The sequence below is a fragment of the Dermacentor variabilis genome, unplaced genomic scaffold, assembly GCF_050947875.1.
Source record: "Dermacentor variabilis isolate Ectoservices unplaced genomic scaffold, ASM5094787v1 scaffold_16, whole genome shotgun sequence".
NCBI lineage: Eukaryota > Metazoa > Arthropoda > Arachnida > Ixodida > Ixodidae > Dermacentor > Dermacentor variabilis.
The window spans coordinates 8,512,977-8,535,647 of record NW_027460324.1 but is presented as its reverse complement, the minus strand read 5'-3'; the positions used below and the strand labels follow the sequence as shown (position 1 = coordinate 8,535,647).

The window sequence follows — 22,671 nt, the reverse complement described above, 5'->3', positions numbered from 1 at the left end:
CCCACATATCTTAGACTGTAATACTTATTTCTGTGCGTGGAATTTTTGCATTTAAACCCCCAAACTGGCCGCTTCTGCGCGGTTATCTGTTAGCTGTATAAGTTCTCTAATCTTCATTCATTCATTCATTCATTCATTCGCGATTTTTTTATAACTTCTACTAATACAATATTGTTTATATTGCTATACCAACTACATTGTTATGTTGTTAAAGCCATATTGTTATACCGACCAAAAGTATTGTATCATCGGTTATTTCTGCAGTAGTTAAGGAACCTTCGTCCTTTTTCCTTTCTTTCTTTTACTGTACCATGCAACATGACCTGTTTGTTTTTTCTATAAAACTGTGCCCCCCCCTGCTTTGGTCTCACTGAGACTGACAGTATTGCAAATAAATAAAAAAATAATAGCGCATTTCACACAGCCTCTCGCGGGTAACCACGACCGCTCGGCGTGGCCGCCAGTTGGCGATACCGCATGCATGACGCTGCGCCGCCTTCTAGCATCACCCCCGTCCTCCTACATTTCGACCCAGGCGCTCGGACAGAAATACACAGGGACGCCAGTGGCGTCGACATTCGCGTTGTTCTTGCGCAGCGAATGACTAGCTTCGATGAATACGTCGTTGCCAGCCGAGCATTCACTAAAGCGGAAACCAACTATTCCGTTATGGAAAAAAGAATGCTTGGCTGTCATTTGGGACATAAATAAATTCCGCCCTTACCTCTACGGCCGCCCGTGGGACGTCATAAGTGGCCACCATGCTCTCTGCTGGCTGTCATCCCTGAAAGATATTTCAGGTCGCCTCGCACGATGGGCGCTGCGACTCCAAGAGTACAATATTCGAGTCCCGTACCGCTCTGGCCGTAAACATTCGGACGCGGATGCCCTGTATCGCTCCCCTGTGTCGGATCAGCCCAATTCTCCGAACGTATCGATATGCGAGTCCTCCCTAACCGCCACGAACATGCTTTCGGAGAGCAGCAGAAGGATCCCTGGATTGTTTCTATGCGGGCTTTTTTTCTGTCACCTCCATCAGCGCCTTCTTCTGGCCGAGCATTGCGTCACGTAGCGCATCGCGTTTCTGTTCGTGACGGGCTCCTATAACGCCGCAACTACCTCTCGGAAATGGTTACTCGTTGTCCCTCGGCACCTACGTTCGGACAGGTGTGCACCATTTCACGAAGATCCACAATGCGCACATGCAGGAGTACTAAAAACATACACGCTCCTGCGACTTCGTTATTACTGGCGCGGGATGTACCGATTCGTCCGCCAAAAAGTCCGCTCCTTCCTCGCTTGCCAACGCCGCAAGAATACCCCTCGTCCCTAAGCTGCTCCGCTGCAACCATTGCCTTGTCCAGGCCGCGCCTTTGACTGCGCCGGAGTTCATCTCTGCGTGCCCGTTCCGAGTACTTCAGACGGCAACCGCAGGGTGATTCTGGCGATAGTCGATCTTACACGCTACGTGGAAACTTGGCGTCTGCCCAAAGCATCTGCGCGTGAGGCTGCCTGTTTCCTTCTGCGTAACATCACGCATCTCCGTGGAGCCCCCAGATAATTGCTGAGCGACAGAGGCCGCATCCTTCTCTCTCACGTTACAGAAGCCCTACTCGAGGAATGCCACGTGATTCACCGTACCACTACTGCATACCACCCACAAACTAATGGAATGACTGAGCGCTTTAAACGCACTGTTGGAGACACGTTAGCCAGGTACGTCGCATCTGACCAGACCAATTGGGACCGTATTCTACCCTTCCTGACGTGTGCTTATAACGCCGCCACACCGACCACTACGGGATTTTCCCCATTGTTTCTTCTTTACAGACGCAAGCCTTCCTTCACAACGGATACCATCCTTCTGTATATGGATCGAATCCCGGCCACGGCGGCCGCATTTCGATGGGGGCGAAATGCGAAAACACCCGTGTGCTTAGATTTAGGTGCACGTTAAAGAACCCCAGGTGGTCAAAATTTCCGGAGTCCTCCACTACGGCGTGCCTCATAATCAGAAAGTTGTTTTGGCACGTAAAACCCCTAATATTATTATTATTATCCTTCTGTATCACCCTGACAAACGGAGGCTACTACCCTGTCCGAGCCTGCTGCACACGCGGAAGAGTGCTAAAGTTCGCCCGACGTGGGAAAATCAGCAGCGACAGAAGCACTGTCGGGATATCCCTGTCTCTCCTGCACTCATTAATCTGGCTTTGAGTTCCTGCTGCCCAGCCCTGGTCTTCCACCCAAACTCGTTCGCTAGTACCAGGGTCCCTACTGTGTGGTCAGGCAAATATCTCCGGTGAACTATTTCGTAGAGCCCCTTGAGCCACCTTCGGATAAGCGCCGCCGAGGCCACGGAATTGTGCACGTTCAGCGGATAAAGCCTTACCTCGATCCACTTGTGCAATCTTGCGCGTATGTCGCCGGGACGGCTCCTCTTCCTCGGGGAGATAATTGTACAGGAGAACGAGCAGTAGGCACTGCTTCGAGGACGATGACGAGTTTGGTTGAAGCCGTGTGCATGGATCGCCTGAGCTGTGTGACCGCTCGCTGCGACTATCTGAGAGCTTCTTTGATTATCCCAGAGCACCTCTCGAGAAATATTTCTTACACACGGCCTCTGTCACGAAACCCATGAATGAAGAGGTAAGTGATTTGGGCGCCTTTCGAGTACAGGACCTCTTAGAATGACCGATGTAACCGGTTGCCGGTCAAGCTGCACTTCCAGCTTTTCTTCTCTGTCTCCCCCAATGTGTTGGAAATAAAGATATATTCAATACTCAAAGATGCTTGCTTTCCCGATGCTGCTAAACGAGCTGCCTAAGCAGAGGCTCCTAAGCGAGCTGCCTAAGTGGACAACACGAACGCCGTTCGTGTTGTCCACTTCTCTACTCTTGTGTCCTGTCTGCACACCTCACCTCTTTCTTCCATAATGAGAGGACGCTGTCGTTTAGAATCACATTCTTTGCGACAATATATCGGGAATTCGAAACTCCTAGACGGCTGCGCTCAAATTTTGTATTTGGAAGTATTGTAATTGCCGGTGAATTTTTTCTCGGCAACCGTGGCACCTAATTTGATGAGGTTTGTTACGTATAAAAGAAGAGAGTATAATCCAGAGACTGTTTGAAGCGAATTTCTTATTAGGTTGCTCAGTTGTTACAAACTGAAGAAGAAGAAGACGCGCCTCGCGACACAGCCGCATCGCCAATGCGCGGCTCGGCTCGGCTCGGCTCGCGCTGTTGATTACTGGCGTCCTTTTTGGACAGTGCTTCGAGCTGCCTCGCCGTTCACGGTCGCTGTGCCTTCGGATTAGGAGCCGCCAATAAACGTCTTCTCTCAAAAGGTACGGGGATCGATACCCCGCACCTCCACCAATTGAGAAGAGGTTTATTGGCGGCCCCTAATGCGAAGGCACAGCGACCGGGAACGGCGAGGCAGCTCGAAGCACTGTCCAAAAAGGACGCCAGCAATCAACAGCGCGAGCCGAGCCGCGCATTGGCGATGTGGCTGTGTCGCGAGGCGCGTCTTCTTCTTCACGAAACATTATTTATAATTGCAACACTTCCAAGAACTGGGCTATCAAGTTTCTGGAACTCACTAATCACAATAAAGCGCTCGAAACTCGTGTAGTATGCACCATTCTGAAGTATGTTTCTAATTGGGGAATGAGACTTTTGCAAAACTCTTCCGAATAGTGTAACAAATATACGCAGGCTATAAATTACATAATTGACCTATTTCGACGCTCTAACGAATGCAGTTTAGAGCATTGCGATATATTTTTTTCGGTGCAGTGCTATAAATTCGCAAAATTCGTGCTTTCATATTATTCAAACACACCAATCTTCGGGAAAAAAATGGTAGGCGGCCCTAACCTTTGACATAGGTGTCTCTTAGTCGCACTCGCACTTCGGCGTTGATCGTCTTTAGGTTAAGCTAGCGAATGTCTCTCCCCTGGCACGATATGCGGGCGAGGAAAGGAGAGGAGGAAGCGCAGCCACCTGGAGGCGTGGCTCCCTATGGAGCGGCGCACGAAGCGCACCTCTCTGGTGCTGACGTCAGAGCATGTAATGCGCGCGCGCGCGCGCCCAGGTGTGGCGAGTGAGCGAGCAGTCTGTCAGGCAACGGTTTCCCATTAATCAGCCGGTTAAGTATCATGCCACGTTTGTGAAGTCATTGGTGGCGTCATTACTGCCGCTTTCTACTTCTGAGCTTCCAGGAATTTCGCCAAAGTCGTGCTCATGTGGCGGGTATCCAAAGTCTACGATTCCGTATTTTGGTGTGCAGTAATCGGTGATTTCCAATTAAGTTTATATATTGTAGACGCTTCAGTAACTCTCATTTGCAACTAAACTTATGCTCTTATATCGTATCTGTAATGTAACCCTTAAATTTTGTACTGTACTGTTCTTTTCAATTTTTTTCTCATTTATATTGAATTTCGTCCCGAATCTTCTCGGGCGGGGAACTGGAAGTGCTGCTCAAGAAACAAGAGGGTCGCTCGATGCTCGTGGCTCTAAAATTCCGCTTGTTGCAGTCATTGGTATTTACCGTTCTCTTTGAAATGAAAGAAATTTAATTGAATATATTCAAGGGTTATTTAAAAAAAATCATTTCTGCGTTTTACATCTATTTGAATTGGCGGCGCGGTAGAGGGGCCTGAGCACCAATTGACGGTTCCACACCGAGTCGGGTAATGAGTAGAAATCGCGTACGGCACAATCGAGGTGCTTTGAAACGTTAGCGCACTGTGTGGGCAGTCCCCCCTTTTTTTTTTACTGGCAATGTGCGGATGGCAGCCTTGCGCCATTTAGATATCTCAGCTGATGATTCGCGCCATAACTAGGCCATTTTTCGATACAAGCCCTATAGACTGCTATATATATACAGCTAAGCACACAGCGTCCATATTAAGCCTAATTTTATTTCTGACCAAGCCGGCAAGGGAGAGTGCTTCACGAAGACGCCATCGAAGGCAGAAACGGTGCAGGCCAGTTTGTGTTTCACAGAAAATGGCGGCTGCGGAGAAGGCTTGGAAACCGGATCAGGAAGGTAGTCTGCTCAGAGAAAACGTAGACATGCTTTCGCCTAATGTAAGTTATATTATGTTTTGGAAAGATTCGCTTATGAAAACGGTCAATGTACGGGGATAATATCTGCTTTTCTTAGCATTTTGTAGTTGACGCGAGGGGGTCTCAGGTCACAGAAAAAGATTCCCGATCGTTCTTGCTAGCAATCGTCGTAGGCGTCAATGTAGACTGCCTATCATTAGGAAAGACCCACTGATTTTTATATGTCTCTTCTGTGAATGGAAGTAAATTGTACACCTACCTTTCTGCATCGTACGCTGTTTGGCTATGCCTAATTAAACGTGCGGCTATTCGTGAAAGAACGTACAAGAAGCTCTCGTAAGCTCTTCTGTGTTTCACCAGGTTAGGTGCGCTTTGAGACCAAAAGTGAATTGCTCGTGCCCGTGTTGTTGTCATCCCCTAGCTACGCCACTGCTACTGATAGCGCCAGCTTATTATGTACGCCGTAGCTGAGGGGATATGTGGCGTTGCGCTGGTGAGCTGGAGGTTTAGATCCCGGCAGTGGCGACTGCATCCACGGTGGCGGCAGAGTGCAAGAACGCTCGCGTACTGCATTCGACTGGTTATCTTACGTGCACACAGAGAACCCCCGATGGTCGAAATATCTCAGGAGTCCCTCACTACGTTACGATGTTCCGCACAATTAGATTCTGGTTCCGGAACGTAAAACCCACGAAATAAGTTTGATAAGCCTAGGCACACCGGTCAGATATGCGAGAACTGTATCATTGCCTCCCGATGCGCACGATTTCAACGTGAAAGAGTGCACTTATGTGTTGTTTTTTGCACTTTGTGGGGCCTTAGTCATCTTTTCTGCATCTCTGTTAACCTTTTTGCGCTATGCCGTTCCTAATTGGCCCCCTAGCTATTTGAATCTCTTCGCTTTCCCTCGCCAGTGCGCCAGCCAATGAATGCTACCTTCTCTCAGCAGACTGTCTTCAACTGACCAGTTGGCGTCCTCATGCGTAAAAATACCGCACTCGCTGTAAAAAAAAATAAGCTTTTGGCTTTTACGCGCTTAAATGACGATCTGAATATGAGGCAGCCGCATAGTGGAGCAACTCGGTATAATTAATCATTAACAATAATGCTCTAAAGCCAAGTCAGCGAGCGTTCGTGCTTCGGCGCCCCACCGACGTGGGACTGCCGCGGCCGGGATCGGACACTTCGATGTCGAGCACAGCGTTGCAGCTACCAAGCTGCCGCGGTCGGTACTGCCGCCGTGTTTCCAAGCCAGTGCAATCAACACGCAGGGTCAGGGCACCGTGGGACTCGTGGTGAGCCGACTGCAGCAGGCGAGCAACGCGCCCAGCGTCCGGTTGACCAGGACGTCGCGACGGACGTCGGCCACCGTGGCCCACAGGCCAGCTCCGCAGAGGTGGGTGCTTCCTGCTGGGGTCGGCGGGCTCATAGGCAACGCCTTCGGTTTTCCGCTGTACCGGCAAAACACGCTCTTCTGCATAGAAAACCAGACACGATTTCTAGAAGGCATGGAACACTTCCAACTACGAATACAATAATGTGCAACTGAAAACAAATTGCCACGGGCCCGAGCCCCCTCCGGAGATTTCCAGGAGGGGGGGGGGGGCAGCGGCCTCCCGGTGATGCCGTAGCCTACCGCCTGCCCCCCTTCTTTATAAGGTGTGGTTCCCGGAGTTCTGTTACCCACATCATTTGAGGTTTCTTTTAAGTTGTCTCTGCCTTTATCACTTAAATTTTTGTTGTGGCTACATCCTTACTCCATTATTATGGCGCGGTCGTGCAGTTTTAATTCCGACAAGAGAAGCGAATTAGAAGGACCAGTGGCGGCTACTCATTCGTTCTTTTTTTTTCATTTCAACATTTCTTTTGAAATTTTCGCTGTGAACACCACCCACAAAAGCAATACATTTTTTTTTAATTATGGAGTTTTACTTGCCAAACCACTTTCTGATTATGAGGCACGCCGTAGTGGAGGGATCCGGAAATCTAGACCACCTGGGGTTCTTTAACGTGCACCTAAATCTAAGTGCACTGGTGTTTTCGCATTTCGCCCCCGTCGAAATGCGGCCGCCGTGGCCGGGATTCGATCCCGCGACCTCCGTGCTCAGTAGCCCAACACCATAGCCACTGAGCAACCACGGCGGGTGCAATACATTTAAATATATACGAGGGACAAAGTTCGGTATATTTTTTAAAGAGAAGTAGCTAGCCAACCAACAAATATTCACAATGGTACAGATAGCATATGCCTAGAGAATGGATACATTGCTCTATATGCAAATCGTTTCAAATTGCATTGCGTGCTTTTTTGACCACAAAAAAACCTGTAGACTTCAGTGACCGCTTCTGCAGTCTTTTATCAACGGCGTGTGAAATGCACGTGAATGATATGTGTCTCAGCATTGATTCTTTGTCCAATAGGCAGTGCTAACAACTCATTCAAAAAACTTGTAATAATTTAAAACATTTATTCAAGATTGAAACATCGCCACTTGGATGCAGAGGCCATAAATGTTCACTGTGTTCGTAAAGTGATGGTGTACCTTTGACCGGTCAAAGGAAAGCAACGAAACAAGATAGAAATGCGAAATTTCCATCAAATAAAAGAAAAACTTTGCAAGTTTCCGTAGTATGGTGTGCAAAGGTGTCCGCACAGAGGTGATGACGCAGCACCACGAACTGCATAGCGGCGCACCAGCCCACGCCGGTCAAGATGTGGACGGTGCATTGGAACAGTTGTGTGGCTCGCTAAATTCAAATGAGTCACCAAAGTGCAACGCGAGCAACGTCGCGTGTACAACGAAGAACTACCACGTATGGCGAACATCTCAGATTTCTGTCTTGTTTTGTTGATTCCGTGTGACCGGTCAAAAGGGCACCATGACTTAACGAACGCGCTGTATATATATTTCGCTCAGTAACCGAAATGAGACCCGCCGTGGTTGCTCGGTGGCTGTGATGTTGGGCTGCTGAGCAGGCATCACGGGATCGACTCCCTGCCACGGCGGCTGCATTTTGATAGATGCGAGAAAACCCGTGTACTTAAATTTAGGTGCATGTTAAACAATCCCAGGTGGTCGAATTTTCTGGAGTCCTGCACTACGGCGTGCCTCATAATCAGAAAGTGGTTTTTGCGTGTAAAACCCCATAATTTTTTTTTAAAAGCTGGAATGAGGCAAAGCCGGATTCACTCGAAAGCAAAATCAATAGTAGGCATCCGCCGCGTCGCTTTACTCGGACTCACAGTAAAAAAGCAAAGCAGAGAGAAAGAGAGAAAGGCCGCACATTCGCCGGAAAGGCGAATCAGTATTATTGATGCCGAAGTAAAAGACAATTACACGGAGGAAAATTCATACCGTATAAATCTGTGTAAGGGTCGCACCCCCAACGTTACAGCCAATATTAAAAAGAACTGGGAAGCAGTCGCGTACGGCGCGCTGATTCCGACCACGCTGAACAGCGAATTTTCGCGCGCCGTGTTCTCTGGCGCGCCGTTACTGGATGTGGAGAGGAGGCGATCGCCGAGGTTTACGGCGTATTTCATGCACGTAGCTGAATAAATTAGGTCAGTTGGTGCTGTCCAATGTAAGGCTCGTTAAAATCGTGACACTAAAGTGCGGCCCTTACACGAGCCTATGCTTTAGTTATATCGGCCATATAAATTGTAGTAAACATTCACTTAACAAGCATAATGTAATCCACGGACCATATAAATCTCTAACCATCTCACTGGATGACTACGAGCACTCTCTGTCACAACGCTAGCGTCACGAAGAACGCCGGCAGCGGGGGCAACGGTTCGTACAGCCGTTGATTCATCATCATCCGCCTATTTTATGTTCACTACCAGGGCGGACTCTGTCAGCCATGTCCAATTGCCAATCTATGAACTTAGACTACTCGATGTGCAACGCTAGGGGCGCGCAAAGACAGCCCGCGAAGGAAGACAGCGCGCATCAAGTTAGCAGCCATCACTGATCGCCCTTTTCATTGCACCCATCAATGATTACCAACAATTAGACACGGCCCGCGGGCTGCGTAAGCCTAAGCCGTGCACATTCATTCGCGCCTAGGGCAGGGATGGAGGAGAAGAGGGAAGACGGGGGGCACTCTCCTTCCCAAGCACGCGTTTGATCACGTGACCTCCAACTAATCCGAATATTGAGCGCGTGGGGAGATAATCCCCATCAAAAAGCCGCCGTAATGTCCGGCTCACTATTACATGCTTTTCCTCGCACTCACGATGTATGGGTCGCTCATTCATATGTTCTTTTGCACTTCGTACGGAACATCATAGCGACGACGACAAACAAAACGAGAAATAGAAAACATGCGTCGAGCTCACTTCTGCCGTGGCTGCGGCGTCGCAATGTTCACCGCCTACAGACAGAACACAAAGCCAACAGTGGGAAGGCCGCTTATCGGTACTCCGCCACAACCCGTCTGGTGCTTAGAGGGAAACGTATTTGCCACCGTAGAAGCACCAGCGGAAAGACTGAACGCGCGGAGAGACAGCGCACGCAAAGGGACCAACCACCTCGGATTGCAAGCTTGAACACGGCGCAGATTACCTCCAAAATAAAGCGTGCCACCCACGTATGTAGAACCCTTGGGGCGCACGGACAGCCAAGCGCAGTCGCTACAAACTACAGGAGAAAAGGAGGAGCCTAACTGTCCGATTAGGCGTAACTGACTGATTCGGAAAATTGTTCGCTCTCGTTCTATTGGCGGCGTGCGCCTTCATGAACATTTCGTGGCGATAGGTCTCGACGGAAGAAGTTGGGAGCTATCGCATAGCTCTGACCCGTTCTGTACTAGCTATAGGTCGCCAGTTTTACAGTACTGCAAGGCATACATGAAGTATTGAGTTCGCAATTATTATCAGGCGCTAATGTGTGCGAGGAGGAAGTGAGGGAAGCTTCAGGGCATGGGGCAAGCTTCAAGCAAACTACCTGGCCTAGAAAACAATGCAAAAAGCTACGCAAAGAAAGGAAAATGGGGAACAGCGCAAGCAGGGTGAGGCCTGTTGGTTACCCAAGAACACTTGGTTGCGCTATCTTATAAAACACCCTAGTCAATGGTGCGCATGTTGCTTATTTTCATTCGTTACATACTTTGCCAGCTGCTCAATAACGCAATCCACGCTGGGTCTACTTGCTGTCGTGTCCTTCGCGCTTTTGATATGCCGCTATGTCTGATTATATTTTTATTCATCTATAATGTGGTTGTTTAATTGTACGCCTGATGATTTATTCCCCCATAATCCTTTATTCCGCCGCCGTGAAATAAATGAAGCCAGTGGCATAATGTCTGCTTCTACAAGTAATTAAACTATGGCGTTATATTGCGCTGTATGCTCTCCGCAGGGGCGTCTGCGTAAGCAGGCGTTTGGTGTGTTGCGACACCACGTGCCCGAGCACACGAGGGTTGGCCCCTCCCGCGTCTTACCGTGCGCGGCTTAGCCGTGTCCGGGGAAAGGGGGATTCTGGAGGTTGAGCCGATGCTGGGTGTTCGGACCTTTAAGGCCCCCCGGCGGAGGCAACACACCTCTTTGGCTTCTGCTTCACGTAGACGGCACCCCCGGACTGACCCACCCAGGGGAAATCGTTAGTTGCCTTTTCTTGTCTCTCTCTCCCTACTACCTTCGTCTTTCCCTTACTTTCCACCTTTCCTGTCTTCTTCTGGCTTCCCCTTTACTTCCAATTTTTCCAGGCAGCAAGGGTTAACCTTGTGTGAATAGCCAACCTAGGTTATTTCATACTTGGTTATAATGGTAATGTACAGCTGGCGTTTGCACGCCGTGTTTCACAGGTCCTGCAGCGTCCCCTTGTAGGACTCCACGGTGGGTGGCTGGCGTTACTGCCGAAATATCACATATCTTCATGTATAGCTCCTTTCCTCTGCTCCCTGATCGCCCTCGGAAAAGAGGGCGCACCGATGAAGTTTTTCAGTTGTTCGCATGGGAAGTCCACAACTTTCCACGTTTCCATGTAGTTCACTCGGAAAAACCCGGCAAACCAGTACGCACAATCTCACCTTTCCTTGTATCGAAGACTTTGACTGATGTTTTTGGAGGCGGTTATAAAGCGACCAGAATGGCAAGCAGTGATCTCCTCCTGGAGCTCCGCGATAAGAAGCAATTCGAGAAACTGCCGAAACTAGTGTCATTTGGGGAGACCCAACTAACAGTAACCCCGCACCGTACTATGAACACCACCCACGGCGTGGTGTCGGACGATGACTTGCTGGAGCTCAATGAGGCTCAACTCTTGGAGGGCTTCAGCGAGCAAAATGTTATCAATGTCAGAAGAATAAAGATGAGGCGAGATCGTAAAGAGAACCAAACCAAGCACCCAATAATCACCTTTGGTTCAAGTGTCCTGCCCGAGTCAATCGAGGCCGGGTACATCAAGCTCCGTGTCAGGCCATACGTGCCCAATTCACTCCGATGTTTCAAATGCCAGCGCTTCGGCCACAGTTCGCAGAGCTGCCGAGGCCGCCAGACATGTGCGAAATGCAGTGCCCACGAACACACATCTGAAGCTGGTGACAATGCTCTCCACTGTGAAAACTGTGATGGGGAGCACGCCGCGTACTGACGGTCGTGCCCATCCTGGAAAAAAGAAAAGGAAATTGTAACAGTTAAAGTAAATGAAAATATAAGTTTCAAAGAGGCACGCAGGCGTGTATCTTACCTGCCAAAGAAAACTTTTGCCGATGTGGCGCGTCAGGGGGCAGCGTCACAACGGCCTCCGGCGGCTGTCCGACCCACAAGCAGTGAGTCGGCAGTTACGCCATCTGCCCCGGCGGCGGTTGCAGCTAGCGCTGCTCCGTCAACCGAGGAGAAGGGACCATCGACCCCGAATGTGGGCGCAGCCGAGGCTGCCTCAACCTCCCAGGTCCCTTCCAGCGCTTGGCACGGCCGGCGCAGCCAAATCCCCCAGGGAGCCCCATCGACCTCCGGGCTGGTGGGCGCAGGGGTCTTGCGCTCCAAGGCGGGACCCTCCCTGGTAACTTCTCGCTCACAAGAGCACGTGTCCGGCGCCTCACAAGAGGCAATGGACACTACACCTATCCCCACGGCACGCCAAGCGCCTAAGGAGCGGCGAGGCTACCTCGAACGCTCCAGAGAGGGCAAAACCCAGATTACAGGGCCTCGAAAGAGCTCTGGAATCTAATGTCTGAAACCTCTAATTAACACTTCTGTTTCTGTACACACAGCACCTATTGACTTCCAATATAGATACACAAATATTTCAACGGAACGTCAGAGGTATTCGTAGAAACCTTCATGATGTGCAGAAACTCGTCCAAAAACACAATCCAAAGTTGCTGTCTTTACAACAAACACACTTAAAATCCAAACACACCAACTTTCTCCGACAGTATATAACTTTACGCAAAGATCGCAATGATGCTGTCGCATCATCGGGCGGTGTCGCCATTGCTATCCGTAAGAGCATTGCGTGTCAACTTTTACAGCTACAAACGCCTCTCGAAACATTGGCGGTTCCAGCTGTTCTCCTAAACAAACTCATCACCATTAGCTCTCTCTACATACCCCCACATTACAAATTACCAAAACATGAATTCCAATCCTTTATAGATCACTTGCCTGAACCTTATGTTGTTCTTGGCGATTTCAATGCGCACAGCTCCCTGTGGGGCGACTCTCGTATAGAAGCGCGAGGTCGTCTTGTTAAATAGTTCCTTTTTTTCTTCTGGTGCGTGCCTTCTGCATAAGCAGAAACCCACTCATTACTGTCTTGCAAACAATACCTTTTCTTCAATTGATCTGAGCATAGTTTCGCCGTCCATACTGCCTGAACTCGAATGGGAAGTTACGAACAATCCTTACGGAAGCGACCACTTGCCCATACTATTAGGAACACTTAAAGAAAACGAATATCCACCACAGGCTCCTATGTGGAAGATTGACACTGCAGACTGGGAGAAATTCCGAACCTTAACTAGTATATCATGGAATGACATGTCCTCGTTAGAAATTGATTCCGCTGTGGAGTATAATACAGCCTTCATAATAGATGCCGCATCTAAATGCATACATGAAGTAAGTGGTTCGGCATGCAAACGGCATGTCCCGTGGTGGAACGATTAATGTAGAATCGCACGTAGGAATCATAACAAAGCGTGGGGGGTTGCTACGCGCTTCGCCCACTGCAGAGAATCTTGTCAACGTTAAAAAAAGTAAAGTCCCAATGTAGGAGAACCCGCCGACAGGCCAGAAGAGAAAGTTGGCGGAAGTTTTTATCAAGTATTAACTCATTTACAGATGAGGCGAAAGTCTGGAACAGGGTAAATAGAATTAGAGGGCGACAAAGATATTCACTCCCTCTAGTAAATACACAGGGCTATACACTGCAAGACCAGGCAGACTCACTTGGGGAGCACTTTGAGAGCGTATCAAGTTCAAACCATTATTCGTAATCCTTCCAGAAATATAAACAAATAGAAGAATGCAAGCCACTCATAAGAAAATGTCGACATAATGAACCGTACAACTGTCCTTTTAGTGCTAACGAGTTGAGAGCTGCCTTGAGCGCATGCAAGAGTTCTGCATCGGGATCTGATAGAATCATGTATGAAATGCTCAAAAATTTACACAATGACACGCAAGTTACACTACTCACACTTTTCAACACCATCTGAGATGCAGGGTACCTTCCAACCGCATGGAAGGAAGCCATTGTGGTCCCTGTTGTGAAACAAGGCAAAGACCCTTCCTCAGTGGCTAGTTACCGCCCGATAGCCCTCACAAGTTACATTTGTAAGGTGTTTGAAAAAATGATAAATCGGCGACTCATTCATTTCCTTGAACAGAGCAAAATGCTCGATCCTTATCAGTGCGGCTTCCGAGAAGGGCGCTCCACAACTGACCATCTTGTACGTGTAGAAGCAAATATCCGGGACGCATTTGTACACAAACATTTTTTGTTATCCATATTCCTCGATATGGAGAAGGCGTGCGATACAACGTGGCATTATGGAATCTTAAGAGACTTGTCAGAAATGGGCATCCATGGGAATATGCTAAACCTAACAGAAAGCTATCTGTCCAATCGTACCTTCCGAGTAAAAGTCGGCAATGTACTTTCACGTCCTTTTACGCAAGAAACGGGTGTTCCCCAATGAGGCGTGCTCAGCTGCACGCTCTTCATCGTGAAGATAAACACGCTTCGCGCTTCATTACCACCGGCCATCTTTTATTCTGTCTACGTGGACGACATACAAATAGCTTTCACATCCTGTAACCTCGCAGTGTGTTAGAGACAGGTACAGCACGGCCTGAAAAAAGTGTCAATGTGGGCAGACAAGAATGGATTTAAGATCAATCCTAATAAAAGCTCTTGCGTTCTTTTTACAAGAAAGAGACGACTTGTCCCAGATCCTTGCATAGAACTGCGTGGACAACAGATACCTTTAAACAAAGAACACAAATTTCTAGGTGTTATAATTGACTACAGACTCACTTTTGTCCCCCACATTAATCATATTAAAGAGAAATGTCTAAAACAATGAACATAATGAAAGTTCTGTCCTAGACTACATGGGGTAGTGACAGGAAGTGTTTAATGTATCTCTATAGAAGCCTCATTCGATCACGACTAGTCTATGGTGCCGTGATTTATCACTCTGCTGCCCCGAGCGCACTAAAGATGCTAGACCCAGTCCACCATCTAGGATACTCCGACTGGCCACTGGCGCGTTCAGAACAAGTCCAATACAAAGTTTATATGTAAAATCAAATGAGTGGTCACTTCATCTGCAGAGAACATATATCAGCCAAACATATTTTCAGAAAGTCCACTCTAATCCTCAACATCCGTGTTATACTACTGTTAACGAGATGACATATGCTACACTCTTTCGTAATCGTCCCTTCGTAAGACAGCCTTTCTCGCTGCGTGTGAGGGAGCTTAGTCATGAAATGCATGTCCCACTCCTCGAGCTTCGCCCAATGCATCCAACCAAGCTGCTACCTCCTTGGGAGGGGCAGCTGATACAATGCGATATATCTTTCATGCACGTTACAAAACACACTCCAGAGATTGAAATCCAAATGCATTTCCGGGAACTCCAACACAAATACTCCTGCACGGAGTTCTACACAGACGCATCGAAGTCACACGACGGGGTGTCCGATGCAGCTGTTGGTCCATCCTTCTCGGAATCCGACGTACTGCATCCGGAAACTAGTATCTTTACGGCTGAGGCCTACGCACTGCTGTCGGCCGTAAAGCATATAAAGAAATCAAAACTCCAGAAATCAGTTATATATACGGACTCCCTCAGTGTTGTGAATGCCTTGATGTCTTTCTGTAACCACAAAAATCCAGTAATTAATGAACTCTAGTCCGTACTGTGTAAAGCATATATATCTAACCAACATGTGATTATATGCTGGGTGCCTGGACATAGGGGCATCGAAGGAAACGTTCTAGCGGACCAGATGGCCACATCAATTTCATTGCATGCAGTTAATCCTACTGCTTCGGTCCCTGTCACAGACCTGAAGCGTTTCCTAAGAAGGAAACTGCGAAACCACTGGCAACGTATGTGGGACGCAGAAGTAAATAACAAACTGCACGTGATAAAGCCACAGTTAGGTTCTTGGCCCTCCGTAATAAAATCACGGCGAACAGATAGCACGCATAACTTTTTACTCACTGAAAATGATCCTCCAACCTGCGGTAGATGCGGGGAGAGGCTGCCCGTCCTCCACGTTCTCCTGGAGTGTCGGGCAGCCGAATCTACGAGAAGGAAACAATTTTCCCTAGCATACCGGCAGCACATCCCCCTACATCTCGTAATGCTACTCGGCCCAGAACCTTTATTTGACACCAACGCAGTCCTAAGTTTTCTGAAACATGTTGTCTTGCATGTTGTTAGCCCCATATGTTCGTAGCGGGTCCTCTCTTCAGAGGATGCCGCTGTGATAGCTCTTTCGTATAGCACATGCCTCTAGGCCCTTGTGTTTCAAGGGCTCTGGCGAGGCAGCAGTGCTCCAAGTAATTTTACCATCTCATATATTTTCTATTTGGCATCATTCTTCTACGATGGATTTTAATGTTCATAGTATTCGTCATTAGTCATCGCCATAATTTTATAGCACGTATATTTTGCGCACTTTACAGCGACTATTTTTAGGCCCCTTTACAGCCAAGTCACATCTTCACAGAACTCATCATTCCACCGCGAAATCACTAACACTGCCTTGGCGCTCTTTGACCATATCTGGCCCTTGCGTCACTAAACCACACACATTCATTCATTCATTCATGCGCTGTATGCTAATAATTCTAATAAGCAGTTGTCTTCAGAAATTGTATTATTGTGTAATTTTATATATATGATATATCTTATCTTCTCAGATGGCGTTTCCTCACGAAAATATTTCTTGGTTGTATCTATGTATATTAAAACTTTCGGAAGGCGTTACATGGCTTCTACCATTGATCTGTATTTATGCAACGAAATACGTACTAAACGCACATATCTTCCTAGCGTGTTTCACTAAATCCACTTGTCGCATGGCTCGTCCGAGAGACGCCGTTCCTCTTGGTGGTCCGTGTGGACTCGGGCTGTGCAATTTAACTCCACCTTCTAAGTCGTCTTCTAACTACTCATATAAGGCCGTCACTACAGGAAACAATTCTCCGAGGCCACACGAAGTTTCCTCAAGCGCAGCTGTTCTTAAAGTTAATATGTATGAGGACTCCTGGGGCACCATGCCGCAGCAGGATGTTCTCCACGAAGAATTTCCCCACTTCAGCTGCACTACCTTTCGCTAGAGCTTTCGTTTCAGCGAAGCGAGTGAAGTAATCCGTGGCCACGACGATCCAATCATTTCCGGATGTTGACGTCGAAAAGGGTCCCAACAAATCCATTCCGTTATGCTGAAACGGTCGGCAAGGAGGTTTGATCGGCTGTAGTAATCCCGCTGCCCTTATCCGCGGTGTCTTGTGTCGCTGACAGTCTCGGCGTGTCTTGACCTAAAGGGCGACATCGGAGGTCAGGCGCGGCCAGTAATACTTTTTCTGCATCCTCGATAGCGTCCGGGTGAATCCAAGGTGCCAAGCGGTCTGATCGTCATATACGGCGTGCAGTAATTCCGGACGCCATGTTGAGGGACCAACCAGAAGCTAGTTGGTGCGGCAGACTGGTGAGAACTTCTTTACCAGTAGATAGTTTTGGAGCGAGAATGAAGACAATCCTCGCCTAAATACCCTAGGGACAGCGTCGGTTAGCTCCAGATCTGCTCGTTGCTGTTCAGCTAAGTCTTCCGCGCTTACTATTCCATGGAAGGCGTCGCCACCCTCATTATCTTGCGGCATCGAATCAATGTAGGCGCGTGCTAGACTGTTGGCATCTGAGTGTTTTCGTCCAGAATCGTAAGGTACAATGATGTCATATTCTTGCAGTCTAAAGCTCCACCGCGCCAGCCATCCTGAAGGGTCCTTTAAATTCGCTAGGCAACACAGAGCATGATGGTCGCTGAAGACATTGAACGGCCTGCCATATAGGTGAGGGTGAAATTTCGTCGAAGCCATAATGCTGATGGGGCATTCCTTTTCACTTCTAGAATAATTGCCTCCTGCTTTTGACAGCGCCCGTCTAGCGTAAGCTTTCACCCGTTCAAGTTCGTCTTTCTTCTGGACTAGGATGGTAGAGAGGCCTAGGCTACTGGCGTCAGTGTGGACTTTGGTATCGGCGTCCTCGTCGAAGTGCGCAAATACTGTCGGTGATTGCATGCGTCGTTTGAGTTCTTGAAAAGCGTCGGCCTGCGGCGTTTCCCACTTGAACTCGACATCACATTGAGTTAGATGTCGCAGCGGCTCAGCGATGCGTGAAAAGTCTGACAAAGCGCCTGCAGTAGGCACACATGCCAAGGAATGAAATCGTGGATTCGATTGAAGCCCATCTGGTTGGGATGAAGCAAGAAGCAATAAAACGACGGACACTGATCAAATTTTAGTACTTCTTTTGGTCGGTGTCCGTCGTTTTATTGCTTCATGCCAAGGAATCTACGCACTGCCTTCTTGTCGATGGGCTGCTGGAACTTTGCGATGGCTGCTGTCTTCTGCTGGTCGGGGTGAGCTCCAGACTTTCTGATGACGTGGCCCAGGAACATAAGCTCATCGTAAGCGAAGCGGCACTTTTCTGGCTTCAGAGTAAGTCCTGATAATTTGATAACCTCTAGTAATGTCGCAAGCCGCATAAGGTGGTGGTCGAAATTCCCGGCGAAGACGACGACATGACCGAAGTAGACAAGACAGGTCTGCCACTTCAACCTTGCTAACACCGTGTCCATCACGATCTGGAACGTTGCAGGCACCGAGCACCGACCAAATGGCATGACCTTGAAATCGTAGTGGCCGTCCGGCATGATTGAGGCGGTTTTTTCGGGATCTCTCTCGTCGAATTCTCTTTCCCCGTAGCCAGACTTGAGATCCATCGAGGACAAGTATTTAGCATTGCAGAGACGATCTAATTCGTAATCTATCCGTGGGAGGAGGTATACGTCCTTCTTCGTGATCTTGTTGAGTCGACGATAATCGACGCAGAAATGTAGAGTTCCGCCCTTTTTCTTCACCAAGACTACGAGGGATGCCCACTGGCTTTTCGATGGCTGGATGATGTCGTCGCAGAGTATTTGGTCGACTTGTTACATTATAGCTTCACGTTCTCGCGTCGAAACTCGGGAAGGGCTCCGGCGGAGTGGTCAAAGAAGAAGGCATTTTATTAAAGAATGGTCCGGCAGTTTTTGTTGTGGTGACGTCAGGTGGAGGCTCAAAGTCCTGAGACTCGGGCGGCATCTTCGGCTTGCCAGACGGCCCACAGCCGGTCTGCCTACTGTGAGCTTTTGCGAGCCACCTCCCAGCGGCGGCGACGCCGATGGAGAAGGTCAACGGCGGCGCCCGCAGCCGGGGCGGCGACGGGAAGAAGCGAGCTCGAGGGTTCCTATACTCTGTCAACGGCTGCGATTATGGACGCGTCACGAACGGACTTGAGTTATTACGGAATGCTTCGCGACTGCTGTTTGTCGAATCCTCGATGATGTCGAAAACCAGTCTTTGTATCGTCGGATAAGACTTCTGAGCTGTCGGTGCTTACTCATGGGGGGACTCGAATTTATGTCGAAGTCTGGTTCAGGAACATTGATCGTCGTGGTGGATGCGGCAGAATCTGAGAGGGCCAGCGCATTGTTGGTTTCTTCAATTACTTTCGATGTATGCGACCGTCGGGCTCTTGCTGACGTGCTTGAATTGATGACTGAAGTTTGTGAGCACCACTTTACTTTCCCTCCGTGCTGTCGAGCGATCCCTCTTGCGACGCTAATTTCAAGATTGAGAAGTTAAGATTGATCACACTCGATGACGCCTTCTAGGTCTGAGTATGTTTCGGTGCCGACGGAAATAACAATGGTGGAGTGAGGTGGAGTCCTCCCTTTATCTAGCACATTCAAGGTCTGGTGACTATGAGAGCTCTCCGGCGGTACCGCTTGATCTTCCGATAGCTTTCTCGACTTCGACTTCACGTCGATGATTGCGCCGTGTTGGTTCGGGAAGTTCATGCCGAGAATGACATCTCCTGAATAATTTTAGGATAATGAATATTATAGGGCAGGTTCGGTAATGAATGGTAATTCTCGCCATTGCAGATTCCAGTCGGCCTTATTAGGTGTCCTCCAACTGTATGGATATGAGTGTCATCCCATGCAGTCTTAAGAGGAAGCTTTAGCTCGAGTGCTCCTATCTAAATACATGTAAAAGGAGAATTCGTTTTTCTCGGCAACCACTGCACCAAATTTGACGAGGTTTGTTGCATTTAAAAGAAAAACTTAAAATCTAGTGACTGTTGGTTTCGAATTTTTGAGTTAGGTCGTCAATCTTTTATTAAAAATTGGCGAAAATCAAAAATTTTCAAAAAACGAAACTATCAAGTTTACAACTCTGTAACTCAACCACTAAAGATTATAATACAATTCTGTGAATTGCATCTAAAAGTACATCCATAGAGGACAAAATTGATATGTTACACATGAATATAAAAAAATTTAATCATAGGGAAATACAACTTTTGTAAAACCGTTGTAACCAACGTAACAAATTCATGTAAGATGTAAAAAGACATATTGAATTTGTCCGCTTTGAATGATCTAATGGATCCCGTTTACAGAACCACGATATCAGTTCTTGATGCATAGCTATCAATTTGTAAACTTCGTGCTTCTATTTTTTTCAAACGGTCAAATATTTGAAAATCGTTTTAGGAAAATTCAAGCCCTAAATCGGAATTCCGCTTCCAACAGTCACTAGAATTTAACTTTCTCTTTCAAATGCAACAAATTTCATCAAAATCGGTCCAGGGGTTATCTCATAAAAACGTTTTTACGTTTTACATGTATTTGAATAGGCCGCGTCGGAGTTGGGCCCGAGCTAAAGCTTCCTCTTAACTTTCTTCAACTGGGCGGCAAGGGGTCCACTCATCACGGAGTAGTCGGCTCCTGTGTCCACTAAGGCGGTGACTGCGTAGCCATCTTGGAGGAAGGAAAGCGTAGGAGGGGCCCAGGCCAGCACAGACGTGTTGGAGAAAATGTGGCTGAAGTCACGAGCTGTTTTTCGCAAACCAACACTGGAAATGGTACTCCAAACGTAAACGTTGCCATAGCGTAGCGCTGCCATAGCACTGCCATAGCATTGCCATAGAAGCTCTCGCTGCTGCTCTAGGCCTCTGAAAAGTGAGGTAAGTGTTTTCGGCTCGTGTCTTTCTCGCAGCACATTCTGTTCATGAGACAAGCTCACTTCGGAGCGTAGTATGTAAGCTTCAAAGATGTTTTGGGTCTGTAACTGCGCGTGTCAGTCAGCAACTGACACACTAAAATAATCACGGCACGGGTCTTCGTCATCTTCTTAAGCGTGCCACGGAAAAGCACAGAAGTGCGTCTGCTTCACTAAAACTGGTATAGAAGTTTCCCAGGCATTCTTCTGACGCGCGTCAGCAGCACGCACTTCCGGCAGCTCGTAGCAATGCAAGTTCAAAGCTCGCGCCTAACTGCTCCAGCGAGCTGATTGGAGGCGCAAATGCAGATGGCATACCAAGATGGCGGCTTTTCCGGCTTCGAAAACGCGACGTCAAGGCCTCTCCTATTTTGTTTCTTTCCTCCACTCTGGCAATCGAGAAGCACGTCGATGTCGGTGCTTCTTTGTCTTTAGTTGCAGTTATGTCTCGGCGTCGGATCACGGCTGCATCGTGTTTACGTGCGACTGGAACGTGGCGTTGTTTTAAGGCGCATTTCTGAGTGCGGGGGTATAGAGTCGTTCAACAAGATCACGTAAACCATAACGCTCTTAGCATCCTTGTGCACTGTACTTGAACGTAGGAGCCTCAGTCGCACGTTTGTCTCCTTTCTGCAGTACTGCCATATTCGCGAAGATCGTCTGTTCGCATACCGGCCGTTAGTTGAGGCGTTCTACTGCGATGGCGAGTGATCATCCCCGCGTGTGCTAGCGAAGACACTGGTAATGCATGTGTTCGGGCAATGCTTTGCTGCTGCAATCGCCAAATGCAGCAGTGTTTCCCGAAGTTTAGGAAGGAAGCGGAATACACTGATCTCGAAAGTATTTGAACGTGTAAATCAGAGAAAAACACTGCATACAATGGCGAGATGACTGGTGCGAGATTGAATCCAGATAAAATCACAGAATAAAATGACACGCATGAAAGCCTACCCCTTGGTTCTCTACGTAGTGTTCATCGCTGGTTTTCACCTGCCATTTGCTTATTAACCGCCGCAAGATACGTCTCGCTCGGTTTCATAAAATAAACTACCACCTAAATCACGCCATCAGCGCATTGAGCTCCCACATAGTATTTCGAGCATCACGGAGAAGTTCCATTGTCAAGAAACTATAACTAACGTCGTTGCGTCTAAATAAGCTTAAGTGAACACATGTAACGAGGTAATGTAATAGGCATTGCATCTGGTTTTCTTCCTGCTCTACACTTGTCATATTTTTGCTATCATTATTGCCTTACACTTGTAATAGTATTGTGTTTATTATTCTTGTGCGGTATTATTATCGTTAATATTGTAGCGCCGTACTTGTGTTATTGTGCTTATTTTCTCGCATCTCTCACTACGATTGTAAACATATGTTTTCTACCATATTTATGTGCATTTGTATCGAATTGCTGACACTCCCGCCCCCTCTGTAATGCCGAACGGTGGTAAGGGTGAAAGAAATGAAAGTCGCGTACCAATTTGCCCAGCTCTCGACCTTGTTATTGCTCTCGTGATTGTGTCCCCGACCGTGATCCCAGGGGGCGTGTTGCGTCCACCGGGGTGGACGACCAGTCGGAGGCCACGAATGAGCTCGTCACGCTGACCGACGAGGCCGCCATGTACCGGTCGCCGCCTCCACGGCGTGTGAGGCCATCGGTGCTGCCACGAGGGAGCCTCAACGTGGCCCTGCTGGGAAGCAAGTTCGACCAGGTGTCGCTCTCGTCGAGCATCGACCCCATGGACTTCAGGTGAGTTATGTATATATACCCGCCCCACAAGACCTAT

The 22,671-nt window shown here is 48.2% G+C and overlaps 1 protein-coding gene across 1 annotated transcript in view; it reads left to right on the top strand.

The window, feature by feature from the left end:
• LOC142568104 (inactive serine/threonine-protein kinase TEX14-like) overlaps positions 1-22,671 on the top strand; it is a 254,356-nt gene that overhangs the window by 220,792 nt on the left and 10,893 nt on the right. Inside the window, exons 7-8 of the mRNA XM_075678187.1 lie at positions 6,350-6,474; positions 22,425-22,634. Coding sequence (XP_075534302.1) covers positions 6,350-6,474; positions 22,425-22,634 — 335 coding nt within the window. The remainder of the gene's footprint in view (positions 1-6,349; positions 6,475-22,424; positions 22,635-22,671) is intronic.